This window comes from Poeciliopsis prolifica, unplaced genomic scaffold (genome assembly GCF_027474105.1).
Source record: "Poeciliopsis prolifica strain line A6 unplaced genomic scaffold, Auburn_PproV2 SCAFFOLD007, whole genome shotgun sequence".
Classification (NCBI taxonomy): Eukaryota; Metazoa; Chordata; class Actinopteri; order Cyprinodontiformes; family Poeciliidae; genus Poeciliopsis; species Poeciliopsis prolifica.
The window spans coordinates 2311322-2325883 of record NW_026562382.1 but is presented as its reverse complement, the minus strand read 5'-3'; the positions used below and the strand labels follow the sequence as shown (position 1 = coordinate 2325883).

Here is a 14562-nt window from a genome sequence, read left to right as displayed (position 1 = left end):
TCAGAAAACAGAAAATTGACATCCACAAAACAGCTTTGTTGTTGGAAACAATTCCTGCTCTTTGACCAGCTGAACGGTATGCATCTCAGCAATGTTTAAGCAATTTGGAAACCGCCGTCTGTTCCTGTCTTCACCGTCAGTAACAAATGCTGCCTGCTTGTGTGATTGCATCAAGCCTCACAAACTCCACGTTCAGGCATCTGAGTGGAACGCGGCCATCATTCTCACCGTCGAATGGCACCGGGAAGAAAGAGATGTACTCTCATCAGTGAAGATCACATTTCTGAATCGCAACTGGAATTGAGGTCATTGAAGGCTTTGTGACGACAATAAGTCAGTATTTAGGACCTTATGAAAGCCAGGTTATGGAGTATGACAGAGATATAGATTATAAGAAACAGAAACATTACAGCAGCCTGTAGCTTGATATAATTAAACGAAGCACCAAGTGCTTCACTGACCACTTGCACCAATCAGGCTTTGAATTTCCTCAGCCTCTTTATTTCCTATTTGAGCTCTTCTGAGCTTTCTGTGTTCTTTCCTGACAATGCTACTGCGTCTATCACGACTGCCCTCTTGTCCTCCATATTGTCCGGGCTGTAAGTCACTCCAGTTGGGCGGCAGGGAGTACATATTGATGTCTTGGGCTTTTGCTGACTATATTATACTTGTTTGTGACTGTTGCTCTGACCACTTGCTATTTTTTGCACTTATCTCGGTTCTTTCATCTCTGTACAACTGTCCCAGCTCCCACGGAGACCAGTCTGCCCAGTGGAGGTTTCCCACAGCCACCACATCAACAGCTTGAAAGACAGCCTTTATCTTAGGATCAAACATCTCAAGGATCACTGCTGCTGTAGTGCATCCGGACTTCTTGATAGCCGGCATATGTACGTGTGCATTTGCGCCTATTTAAAGATTTACAGACGATACTTTAGAACATCCTCTTACTAACAAGGTTTTCATTTTAGAAACAATTTAATCTCCCAGGTTGGCTGGACTCTTCTATCTAATTCTCAGGTGCTTCCGAGGATGGCATCCCCCCTTCACCTGTTGACTTGTCTCCTTAATGCTTTCGTTTTACCTCACCGTGTCCCAATTGCGATAACATGTTGAGTGATTGTTATTTTAAAGCTTCCAGAGCTCCGCCATCTTTGTTATACAGCCTCTTTTTGTGAGGATTTGAGTATTTTGTGTGTTTATTTTAGATTCGTGTCTTTTGAGTCTCCGTGTTGTCCTGTCTACCCCTTGATTGTTCCCAGGTGTCTCATTCCCTTATTACCCTCTGTGTATTTAATGCCACCGGTGTCTATGTGTCGATTCTGTCTTGTCATGTCGAGTATTGTTTGGATTATTGCCGGTTGCTCCATTGGTCAGCCTTAGCCCGTCCGCTCATCCTGTGCTGCCTGGAATTTTGGGTTATTTGTGCATTTTTTAATTAAATCATCATCATTTCTCTCTGCTGCTGGGTCCACTGTGTCTGCCTAACCACCTCACACTGCCATTCATGACACTTTTATTGGGCTTACTGTGTACGAGTCTTTCGCATTTATAACAAATTGGATGTTGGATCCAAGAGACTTTCTGTAGCTTAGCACAGGATCTAGTTGTTCTCCTGGCTGTGAAGAAACTGCTCAGTGTTTATGCTAATCCGGTAATTATTCAGCTGTAGTGTGAAGTACAGATTTTCTGTCACAAAGCAGCGGCAGCAGCAACCCAGCCAATATTAGAAACAGATAAGATAACTGGATCAGTGTTTAGTGAAAAAGTCCCTCTGGATTTGTGTTTTCTCTGTATGATCCTCTTTTTCTTGACTGGAAAGGTGTATTTTGCTTGACGTTCATGACAAGACTGTGTTTTTATCCAGTTTGTTCTGAGGGAATCTTTTATTTGGTGATGTAAACACCTACAAGACCTGCTTATGTTGTTGTTCTTTGTCTTCTTTTTGTTGTGTGAATTGATCAAGCAAAAAATATAGGTAACATAACAGCTATAAGAAAAGTTGTGTATTCAAATCTGTAATGAGTGGTTATTATATGGCAGTGGTAGCTAACTTGGGGTTGGTTTGGTTTGTTAGTGTTTCTGGTGCCTGAAGTCTTTCTCTCACAAAGCAGCACCTGCTTCCCAAAGCTCCTCCTCGGAGCTGCAGTCCCTTACAAATCCCTCACTCTGCTCCTTCAGACTAGCGGCAGCAGCAATTAGCAAACACCTTCTGAAACGCCGCACCTGCTCAGCTTATGCACTGCTTCTTAGTTCAGCGCTCCTAAAAAAACGGCATAATGGAGGAGCATTGTTGTGATGACATGTTGACGGCAGAGTGTCAGAAAGAACGTGAGCTTCTTGAAGAGACACAAGCCAGTTTTTGTAAGCGGTCAAATTGCAAAGTAAAATGTCTTTTATGTAGTGTTTGATATGTACAGTATTTTCATAACAACTGAAGGTAACATAAGTACCTTATTGTGGTATAAAATGGTGCTATGTGCTGGAAATTACATGATACCGCCCCTTTAAGAAGGTGAATCTGAGAACGTCTGTCCAGTGATGGTCTCTGTGTAATTGGAGCGCACACAGAAGTTACTTTAAAAATCTATTTATACCCTCACAGTTGTTCTATAAAGGAAGAAATGTTTTCCCTTGATGGATCTGATTTCATGTTCTGGGGGGAAAAACTTTCTGAATCTTTCAGTCCAGACGATTTATCATCTACTATCCGTCTTCTTTAGATCCCACAGGACAAATAACACAAACCAGTCATGAAAAACATCAGCAGTCCAAACATTCACACTCCCACTCACTGCTCTGTCTCTGCGCTCATTTCATTAACTGGTTCTTGTCGGGTCAGGCGTCTATTTGCAGTCGAACGCTTTTGATTCAGTCACAGCTGCAAAATACTTACCTTCTCTAGGCTGATCTATATCACTCCCATAGCGCTACTACGCTGGTTTTCTATTGAGATTATTATTATTTTTTGCCTTTCACTGCTTCCAGTTACAGGTGGGTGTCCTTTCTTTCCCTGCTTGCTCTGCAGGGCTCGGCTGATTCCTACACAAGCCGACCGTCTGACTCAGATGTGTCCCTGGAGGAGGAGAAGGAGGGCGGCCGGCAGGAGAGGGAGCAGCAGGCCACCATTCAGCTCGAGAGGGCAAAGGTCAGTTTCAATGGGGATTTTTACAGACTTTTGCAGTTTCAGAAGAAGAGATGGAGAACGTGTCCCCTCTATGCCTTCAGTTTGTATGAAATTCAAATTTAAAATGTTTTGGATGAATTCAATTATTTTCAGTCCTATTTTAATTCAATAAAAAAATAAATGTGTTCCTGCCAAATCGGTTTCAGTCATCCTAAACCAAACAAGTCCAAACAACAGCGGTTATTATAAACTGATTTATTTCTGTGTTAAATGAGCTTCCTGGCTTTGGAATGAGAACAAAATTGGACGATAATTAACTTTCACTTCCTTTCACTTCACAGAGTAAAGCAGTGGCATTTGCGGTGAGAACCAACGTCGGCTACTGCGGAGCGCTGGAAGAGGACGTTCCTGTCCCGGGCACCGCCGTCTCTTTTGACGCCAAGGACTTCCTCCACATCAAAGAGGTTCACGATACATGCAGTTTGTTAACGCTTCACCTGCGGACCACTGGATTTGTTCTAAACTGTAACGTTTTCAACCAAACAGCACTTTCATAATTGTTTGGCTATGGGTTTTGTGCGAGGCTTTTATTACTAAAAATAATGATTCGACACCTATAAGATGAGGATATGGATATTTGAACAGTCCTCCACCCACCGTGGTTAGGTGGAACTGAAATCCAAATTTTAGTGTCTTGCAGGAATATTTATATCCAGTTAACAACATTTTATCTGGATTACATGTTATATACTAACCAAAAAATGGACAATTGTCAAATGTGAGGATTTATTAAGACAAGGTTGGATCATAAAACAACAACGAAACGCTTAAACACTGAAAAATATAGAAAGTTACAATCGTACAGAAGAAATTTGTCAATGACATTGATATCAGCTGGACCCAAATGAACCCAAATATTATTGTATTTTCATTAAAAAATCAAGTTTTGCTCACTTTTTCACGCTTAGACTGTCACCCCATAATGTCTATGAAACTGAATGCTGAAAATCCAAAACTGACTCATTTTTTCGCCATGATTTTTTTTTAAATGTAAATAAATGTAAATATCTCTTCGTCTTTATTTTAGTGAAAATTGAAACATAGTCATGGAAGTTTTGTTTTCTAGCTCGTTTTTCCCGTTTCGTTTCGCAGAAGTACAACAACGACTGGTGGATCGGCCGCCTGGTGAAGGAGGGCTGCGACATCGGCTTCATTCCCAGCCCGCTGAAGCTGGAAAACATCCGGCTGCAGCAGGAGCAGAAGAGAGGACGCTTCCACAGGTGAGCGAAACATGAGTGGAGACATCAGGAGTGGCAGAGGATAATCTGAAGGTCGACAGATAACCATCACTGCAGCAGATGATTGAGCATTTCTGCACAAAGAACCTATTTTTGCACAGATGTTCTTTAGAGCTTGCTTGTTTTGAAAAAAATAATTAAATAGTCCAAATTTGAAGATGTCTGCCACGTTCATTAAAGAAAGTTTATTTGCCACTATTTATAGCAGATTAAAACTTCTGGTGTCAAATCATACATAATTGGAATCAAAAATCATATGTACTGATAATCTTTTGACTTTTCAAGACAGTCATTATATTAAATTTAACTTTCGGACTGAAATCACCGATTAGATGAATGTGTTGTCAGATGTTAGCTTGCATAATTTGAATGGTACAAGTCAAATATTTTTTGTGTTTCCTTTTTCTGGTTTACATTTTTCAAAATGGCCACCATGGTTGTAATAGAGGGTATATGTTTTGTAATAAAAGCGCCAATAGCTAGCTAATGCAACTGGTTAGCACAGATAGGCTCAAAATGGCAGCCATCTTGAAGAATATGGCCGTCATCCTGAAATCCTAACGGAAATTATAGAAAACATTCGACCATTTTTCTGCTTGTTTCCGGCACTTTTAAGATTTTCACGGTAATATGCTCCACCGCCAGGGGTACGGAGAGTTTGGAGGAAGGGGAGGGTGTTGTGGGTCTGTGTTTAGGAGAGAAACACTTCAGGGACGAGCAGCCAGGCTGGCAGTGAACTACACATAAGCAAGAAGTCGGCTGGACGACGGCCAGGCTGTGCAGTGTGGTCCAGCCTCGCCGAGGTGTTCGTGGACTGGAGCCATCGCAGAATTTTCCATCAGATGGGACTGTTGGGTTTTCACCAACAAGATGATTAGTGATGCTGAGACGATGCTGCCAGATAAAAGACCTGGCAGCTCAGACCGTTTTGCTTTTCTGAGTCTTTTGTTGCAAAAAATAGAGTTCGGTGCGCTTAATGAACTCCCCCAGCATTCAGCCGTGAACAGCCAGGATTGTTGACTCACGCAGTGATTAATCTATATTTTTAAATAGTTATGTATATTATTTATGTACCAGTCTTTACAATAATGTTTCACATTGAGCGATTTTATTTTGCCTGTTTTTTTTTGTTTGTTTGTTTGTTTTTTTCAGTTTCTATGTAGAATTGAATGTGGTTACATTATTAAGTTGAGATTTCTTTGTATGATTTAAATGCACCCTAATTGGATTTTTTTTTAACAGATGCAACACAGAAATTCAGATTTATCAGATTCTTTGCTCATCCTCTTTGCTTTCATCACTACAGCAGCAAATCCAGTGCAAATTCCTCCTCCAGTCTGGGAGAAATGGTGTCCGGCACGTTCAAACCAAACCCAAACTCAGCAGGTGACTGCCATACGTACTCTATACATTTTGACAAGAAAAAAGGATCATGATCTTTTCAAAACTGAATTTAATTGCCTCTGTGTTGCTTTGATTGTGTTCCTATTTTTCCTATATGACTACAATGGAGCAATTTTTGCAGCGCACTTAATTGCGTTTTCTTTTGCCACTTCTAATTTCAGGAAAGCAAAAACAAAAAGTGGTAAGTGTGATTTTCTAAACATTTCTATTATATAAACAACATAATAATGATCTAATTCCATCTACCAGCCTCCAGTGTGTTTATTACCTTCTCAATCATAACTTCATTATCAATAACTGGAGGGTCAGATTGTCAATAGCCATTAACACACATTCTCTTATTTAAGGGCAGCACATAGACTCCAGTTGCATGTTTCTGGACTAGTAGGGAAAACCACAGCAACTAGAGAAAACACACACACACACATGCAGAGGAATCATGCAAATACTCCTCTGATAATTTGTTTTTTTAAGTGTTATAAGTGAACTAATGTTCCAATTGGATTCTAAGCAATGTACAAACACACATTTGTGCATCATTGTAAAGAAGGGGGAAGAAGGGGAAGAATACACTGTTTTAACTTTTTTGCAGAAATTCTAAAAGGAAAAATCCACATTGCAAATGTTTCCAGCCCAACTGAGTTCATGATTTGTTGAGGCTTCGTTCGCTGCAGTTGTATTGCGGCTCTGTTCAAGGTTTCCACTTCTGGAGACTGATGTCTTTGCAAAGTCTTTTTTCACAAAATAGCTCAAATTCAGTCAGACTGGATGGATAAATCCTTTGGTTCTTTATGGAGCGCCATAAAATAACCGCTTGTTTCTAAACATATTGGAGGGCTATAGAGCGAGTTGGGAAGCTTGAGTGACACTTATGCGATGTGACTGCAGCTGTGTGTGCTGTCACCTCTCCAGGCTGAACACGTCCCCCCGTACGACGTGGTTCCGTCCATGAGGCCCGTGGTCCTGGTGGGTCCATCCCTGAAAGGCTACGAGGCAAGTCTCAACCTCTTTCTTTTTTTTTTTTAATTTTGGTTGTCTTCATGAACTGGAGTTCTCCTATTTCTCAACCAGTTTTTCTCTCTGATAGTGAAAACGCTGCGCCGTTCACTGCCTCTCACGAACACAACATTAAAGATCAAATGTCCTCTCTTGTTATTGGTCGGAAATGCAAACCCAGAAAGGTGACGGGGAGCGCTGAAGTCAGTTGTCATGGAATCACACTCCTCGCCTCCCCGTCCCTGCGTTGCCTTGGCAACAACCTTCTGGGTAAACCGCATCAGTCTGAAAAAGTGGAGCACGGATCGAAATTAGCAGCACAGAAATAATGTGAACCGCGCTTTGAAACGAAGCGTGTGGGACGGCGAAAAAGAAACAAAAAACATTAAAAAATCCTCAAATCTTTTTCACGCCGGCCGTCTGTTGCGTTCGGTTTTCCTAAAGTAGAGGGGGAGTAGGCAGAATGTGGATTTGTTTGTGGTGGTTGAGCAGGCGATGATGAAAAGGAGATTTGTGTGTCGTGTCAGGCTCCGATTGAAATGGTGCAGTTGACCTTCCGTGGCTGTAAACTCTTCTCTGGGGATGAAAACGCAGCAGGATCATGAGCGAGCTACCAAAAGTAAAGATGTGCACCTACACTGTCAGTCACCGCACTTGCAAGTGCTTCATCACAAACAACATTAAGACGCAATTAAATCAAGTTTATTTGACTTATTCAAATGAAAGAGCTGGCAAAATTGTCTGCTTTGATTCACGTATCGCACACACTCCACACCAGAAAGACCTTTTTTTAAGGTTTAGGGGTAATTCTCTGTCAGAATAGGTATAAAAAAATATATCTTTATTTCACTATTTATCTGAGTTGCCTTGTATTTTTTTCTTTAAACCTAATGCCTCTGTGTCACAGTTTCTTTTATGACAAACATTTAAAGAAAGTAAGTATACTCTCATAATCAACCAAGCAAAATGTTCTTACTTTTTCTTTCAAAGTATGTTTTATGTGCAAGTGTATGGAGACACTTAGCTGTCTACCAGTGTCTTTTAAACTCTAAAGCAGCATTTGGAAGAGCGTTCCACCAGGAGAGCGTCTCTGGGGTTTTTTCTTCCATTTGATTGTCGATTACTTGAGGTTGAGTTTGAGTTTTTAATCCAAACCACGCCGTCAAATGTCAGCGGCTTAAATTCAAAGTTGCAACATTGCTGCTCCAGTTACTCACCTGTGCAGTGGCCTTGCTGACAATTCACTGCAGCTCATAATCAAACGCTTCCCATAGCGGAGGCTCCGGCTCAGTGGAGTGTGTAATGCAAAGATTTGGTTCACTGGAAAGCACACGGCAAGGAGTGATAGGATTCTTCTGTCCGTTTTCTGCTGCATTTTAACATATGCATGTGTGGCAGGATGAATATTTTGAGCTATTATAGATATAATTGTGTAACGATCTCTTGCCTAACAGCAGCCCTATGAGAAGGCATTTAAATCTCACGTCCCTTCTAAAATATTTCAGATGATTTCATACATTGCTATGACTCTCCATTAATGTTTTAGTTCACTGTGAGGAAATGTTTAGCTCACTTTTGTTTTAATTCAGCCACATTGGAGGTTTTTTTTTTTACGCATGAACGGCCTTTTTGGATTAAGTCACATCATCCTCGTTTGGTACAAGTACATGCTAATCAAAAACACGTGTGTGTGTATTCGTTTAGTGAGGGACTTCTTCTGCGTGTGCTTTGGATCAACAAGGTCAACAAATGATCAAGCGTTCTCTTTCCCAATTGTCTGGTAGAGAGCAGAGTTCATGACTTCTTAAGCTACATCAAGTCATTCTAGTACTAAAGTAACCCTGGACGTTTTATTACCACCAAGGGGACTTTCAAAATGTTTCTCTTTCGATTCATCGGTTGACAGAACATTTTATTTCAAGTCTTCGGATCAAAAGGGTGATTTCTTTTTTTTTTTTGTGTCTTTTTGGACTTAGACAGCTCTTTTCGCTCTTTTTGGTCCTGAAGCTCTCTTAAAAGCCGTTGCTGCGTTGTTTTTTTCTTATTGCTGAATGATCCCCACTGACTTACAGAAGACAAATCAGGCCTGCACTGCTTTAGATCCTGTTCTGAGTACATTTCTGACATTGTTAGAACATTGTCTAACGTTATGGGAGAGATGTAAACTTACTCTTTTCAAGGTTTGCGACTTTTTTCACTTGTGGACAACGGCTCTCACTGCAGTTTGCAGGAGTCCCAAAGGCTTAGAAATGGGTTTGAAATCCATTCCAGACTGTCGGACGACAGCGACTTTGGTTCTCATCTGTTCTTGAGGTTTCTTCTTTAGATAAAGGAATGGCGTTTTGTTCTTTGATGACGTCAGATAACTTCGTGTCCTTAGAGGGTTGATGAAATCCTCGTTTGAAAACATATCTCTGGTGTGAAAGCTTGTGCGACAAGCTAACGTGACAAAAAAAAGTCAGAACAGAAGAAACTTGTAAGGTCTGGCAGTACCGAACACCATGGCTGTTTTCTCTTTCAGTCTTTTCACTGCTTCCTCTCCCATCTCTGACTCATGGCTGTAGGTAACGGATATGATGCAGAAAGCGCTGTTTGACTTCCTGAAGCACAGGTTCGATGGAAGGTGAGCGGCCAGCGTCAGCAAACTGTCCCTCGTTTGTTGGTCGCCGGGCTGCCAGCGCTCACTCATGTTTTGCCTCGTTGCAGAATATCCATCACGAGGGTCACCGCCGATATATCGTTGGCCAAGAGGTCAGTACTTAACAACCCCAGTAAACGGGCCATCATTGAGAGGTCCAACACCCGCTCCAGCCTCGGTAAAGCTACAGGAACTGTCTCGCTCAATGATGTGCATGTCTCGTGTGTGTTTGAGCAGATTGACGTTTGGTGTTCGGTCTCATGCTGCTGCTTGTTCATAGTCACCCTGCTATATGTCTTTGTTTTCTTACAGCTGAGGTCCAGAGTGAAATAGAAAGGATCTTTGAGTTGGCCAGATCTCTGCAGCTGGTGGTGTTGGATGCAGACACAATTAATCACCCAGCACAGCTTATCAAGACCTCATTAGCTCCCATTATTGTCCATGTTAAGGTGTCATCTCCTAAGGTAAGGCTGAAAGCAAAATATGTCAAAGTATCCTGCCTTGGAATTGATAGCTCTTCAACTTTTTTATATTTACGTTAAAACCGGCAGATTTTATCTGACAAACCAACACAATGTGAAACAAAACACAAACTACGACCCAACAGTTCTCAGATTTTTTAAAATATATTTTTTAAAATCTCCACAGCCTGAAGCTGCCACCGCCATGCTTCATTATGGGAATGGTGTTGAGAGTAATCTGTAGCCAGTTGGCTACATAGAGTTTTATTTAGGGGTAACCAAATAAAGGCAACTAAGTTCAAATGCAGGCCACACTTTTGAAATCTTCTTTGTAGTTTTGTGTGAACATGGCTAGCTAGCTTTTGATATGTACGTAGCAGCTAATAATATGCTATTCTTAAGTGAATACCCTGAGTTTTTAGTGTGAACTAAAGTCATAAACACAACCTACTGACTGACACTAACATTACTCTGCAATTTTACCATCTTATTTCATCATGTGGTAGAGGTTTGGTTAGTTCTGATTGGGCTGTATATCTCAAAACGGTGGACATTTTGAAAATGTGAAGTGTATGTGTTACTTTGTGTTAGCCTAAAATCCTGATCAAACTGATTGAAGATTTTGGTTGGAATGTGGAAAAGTTCAAGAAGTGTTCATTCTTTTGAAAGGCACAAAAATGACTACAAAAAAGCAGTACTCGAATGACAAGCATGCATTTCTTACAACTTCCATATTTGGAGATATTTAGTTGAATGTGTTGACAGGTCTTGCAGCGTCTGATCAAATCGCGAGGGAAGTCCCAGAGCAAACACTTGAACGTGCAGCTTGTCGCGGCAGAAAAACTGTCCCAGTGTCCATCTGTGAGTGGACTCCTCGAATACTGTTATTCATTTTATCTCTGCAACCACGAGTGACGAAATTTGCAAAACTCCAGCAACTTTTCCCCGCTCTCCTTCCCCCCCAAACCACAGGAGATGTTTGACATTATTTTGGACGAGAACCAGCTTGAAGACGCCTGCGAACACCTGGCAGAATACCTGGAGGCGTACTGGCGCGCTACCCACACTTCACTTAGCACGCCGCTCAACCCCCTGCTGGGACGCAATCTGGGCTCCACTGCTCTCTCCCCGTATCCGGCTGCCATCCAGGTGAACGTAGAGTTGGGTTCTGTTTGCTTGTTTTCGTTCGTTAATCTTCAATTCATTTTCACCTTTCCTTGCATGTAATTGAATATTTAGCTGTTCCTCATCGTTTGTTTTTTTTTAATTTGCCATTTTGACCAGTCGAAATATCAAACCATTCAAGTTTAACAATAAAACTCAGGTCAAACGCTTTATTATTCACCCCTGTCATTTAAAATTGTGCCTTTGAAAAAGTTTTCATACAGCTTCATCTTTTTTACATCTTGCTACAAACACAAACTTCAGTGTTTTTTGTTGGTGTTTTCTTTGAACGTGCAACACAAAGTAGCGTGAAGTGAAAGGAACATGACACCTGCTTTTTGTATTTTTATTTCTTTTCTCAGAAAAGTCTGAGAAGCATGGATTGCATTTAAATCAGTACTTTGTAGAATAACCTGCAACTTGAGTTAAAGCCGCAGGTCCTTTGGGCTGCTGAAGTATCCACTAGCTTTTGTACGAGACAAAGATTTTTGCCCGTGTCCGGTTTATTTCTTGATCTGCGTTAACGTCAGACAGTGAGGAAAATAGCTTTTGTTTATTTTTATACACACATGCAAACTGCACATTCATAATATTTCTCTCTCAAATAGGCCCAAAAGAATCGAAACAGCAACCACACGACTGCCGACCATTCGCCCGTGGAGCGCCGCAATCTGATGCCCGCGGACGAGAACTACCACAACGAGCGGGCCCGGAAGAACCGCAACCGCCTGTCCTCGGGCTCGCAGCACAGCAGGGACCACTCTCCGCTGATGGAGGAGGACTACCAAGACCCCTACCAGGACTCTTACAAGCCCCACCGCAATCGCGGATCACCGGGAGGCTACAGCCAGGACTCCGCCAGGCACAGGCTGTGAGCCGATACTCGTCTGAACAGAACCGCTGAGGCGTCATGATGAATCTATGACAGTCATGCGAACTGGAACTATCTCTTATGTATGTGTAGAGCCTCATGTCCCCTTTTGACCTTGGTTGTCGTTGCCAAATGGACATCTATAACCTAATATAAATATAAAACTACTGCCGTAAATATGAGGGTGGACATGTAGCACAAGAACTATGTTTTAAACGAAGGCTGGAGGTTTAGCTTGTTTTAATGTGTCACACAAGTAGCTTGTAAGTTCAATCAACTAGCAAGTGAAAGTGTGGGGTCTTCTACACTTTCCCTGCCATCTCAGCTGTCCCTGTAGCATGGAGGTGGGGGGCTGCGAAGCCGGTGCCTGACAGTATCCCGCCGCGACTCAGCAACTCAGTTTAAACGTATCTGAAGACACGAGGAAAGCAAAAATATGCCATTAATAATACGTTTGTGCGCTACCGCCGTCGATGTGTGCGAGCTTGTTCCAAAATTATTGACTTTTGCTATTTGTTTACAGCATTATATATATATATATTTTTTTTTTTTCTTCTTCGAAGTTCATCCAGTAGCTTCCCATACTTTCCCTGAACTCCCATTTCGGTCGTATGCAAAGTCACACAAATACAGAGATGTTTAAAGGTCAAACGCTGGATGTGTAGCGTTTTGTCATCTTACCCGTCTGGATAATTTTGGGTGTATTACTTCATATACAGTGCCTTTCAAGAGTATTCACATGGTGGTGGCGGTATATACCTGTGGTGATACAGGACTGGGGGAAAAAGAGAACTATTGCAGTATGCAGAAGGTGTGCTAGGTGTCTAGTGTTAAAATTGTCAAAGTCTGCGTCTAAATCCAGCTGAGATTTTTTCCATGTAATCTCACTGAGCTTCAACAGGCAAAAATGTCAGCCTCCTGATCTTGTACATTCATCTTACACATTATAAGCTGCAATCAAAACTGAAATGTAAACACATGTATCATTCTGCTTTCCTTTCCAATGATCTGGTACTTTATGTTGGGTTTCCACACAGCATCTACTTGTAAAGCTTTAAAGAGTGAGACGGTAACATGAATGCTTTTGTAAGGCACTGTAGCTGTCGTGGAATGATGTGCATTTAGTTTGTTTTATTTGTGTCTGAGCTTAGTAAGGCATGATTATGAAAATACAAGAGTGGATTTTAGTTTGTGACACACTGAGGGCTTCCATGTGTAAATATTGTCAAAAATGACAGGAGGGAAACCTAAAACTCAACTTTTTGTAAATCTGATGACATTCAATTGGTTTGATTCAAGGTACTGCATATAACTCAGATCAAGATTTCTTTTTTTAAAGGCTTTATAATAATTGTAAAATGTTCACCGGGCAGAAGCTGATCCTGATCGTCTTCTTCGTTTTCAGGTGAAACTTTTTACATTATTTTAACTTCCATTAGAAATTCTTGGATAAAAATGGAAAACTACAGAATAGAGGAAGGACTTTTCTAGACCCATTAGAGCTTTTGCTGGCCAGTGCTAACAGTTACATGTAACTATCTTTAGCCAAACAGGAAACGAATGTTCTGCAGGGCATTTGATAGAGGTGGTAGACTTGAATTCAATAAAGTATGAACTACCCACTCATCTTCATCTGATTTTTTTACCAAACAAGAAGCAAATTCAAAGAACATGCTATTTACTGATGTGTTTACAGTCTGAAAAATTGCAGGCTTTAAGTTTTTATGCGCCTAAGGAATGAAGAAAAAAATTGTTTTTCAATATCTGATCTACTTAAAACAAGAAAAAAAAAAACCAGGAATTTGTTCTTGAATAAAAGACATTCAACAGTTTACAATTTCGACAATAATCTTTCATTTGTAAGATTTGTGTGCACAAATCCATAGAATCAAATGTATGCATGATGCATAATACCTGGTCAAACTGTTGCAGAGAAACTACATATCAACCTGAATCTAAAGTCAACTTTTATTTTTTACTTGGGAACCTAATTGTAGCCTTATCCATTTCAAAACAACGCTTTAAGATTAAATTAGGATTTTGTTCTCTGAACACCAACTGCCACTAGAGGGAGCTGTGCTCTGTTTTCTTCCTGTATGTGCAACATTCAATTTCACTTGAATTTAAATGGCTGAACAGGAAGTCAGAGGTCCTGGTTGGTTGCATGTTTTTATTTTTTGAGGCTTATATGTGTCTTATGGCTCTAAATATTAGAAAATGAGCGGAAAACAAATAATATTTTCACTCTAATTCAGTTTTTATACCCAAGTTTGTTTTTTCAGATACCTTTTAATTCTTGAAATTCTTGCACATCTTTGTCATCACTGAAAGATAGTGTTTACCATCGTTTACCATCAGGTGCCAACACCTGAGAGGGTTTTTTTCCCCCACATCAGCTCCTGGCCTGGGTGCCCCACCATCAGTGGAAAGTCAGGGTGTTCTGCCGAGCTTGTGGGAATCATCTTACAGGTGCTGGCGTCCACGCGAGGGCCCGGAAGTTCCTGGGTTTTGACAGGCATCACCTCCAGGTGCGATCTCACCTGTCTGCCAACATCCCAGAGCGTCCATTCGACTGGACTTGCCGAAGCTGTTTAAAAGCTACA

The 14562-nt window shown here is 41.1% G+C and overlaps 1 protein-coding gene across 2 annotated transcripts in view; it reads left to right on the top strand.

Moving 5' to 3' along the window:
• Positions 1–13585, top strand: part of cacnb4a (calcium channel, voltage-dependent, beta 4a subunit) — a 28293-nt gene extending 14708 nt beyond the window's left edge. For both annotated transcript variants that reach the window (XM_055032048.1, XM_055032049.1), the window contains 12 exons: positions 3029–3148; positions 3469–3591; positions 4280–4407; positions 5732–5811; positions 5991–6010; positions 6742–6822; positions 9390–9448; positions 9532–9641; positions 9776–9927; positions 10690–10785; positions 10897–11073; positions 11697–13585. In XM_055032048.1, coding sequence (XP_054888023.1) covers positions 3029–3148; positions 3469–3591; positions 4280–4407; positions 5732–5811; positions 5991–6010; positions 6742–6822; positions 9390–9448; positions 9532–9641; positions 9776–9927; positions 10690–10785; positions 10897–11073; positions 11697–11963 — 1413 coding nt within the window. In that variant the 3' untranslated portion in view covers positions 11964–13585. The remainder of the gene's footprint in view (positions 1–3028; positions 3149–3468; positions 3592–4279; positions 4408–5731; positions 5812–5990; positions 6011–6741; positions 6823–9389; positions 9449–9531; positions 9642–9775; positions 9928–10689; positions 10786–10896; positions 11074–11696) is intronic.
• Positions 13586–14562: the final 977 nt, after the last annotated feature.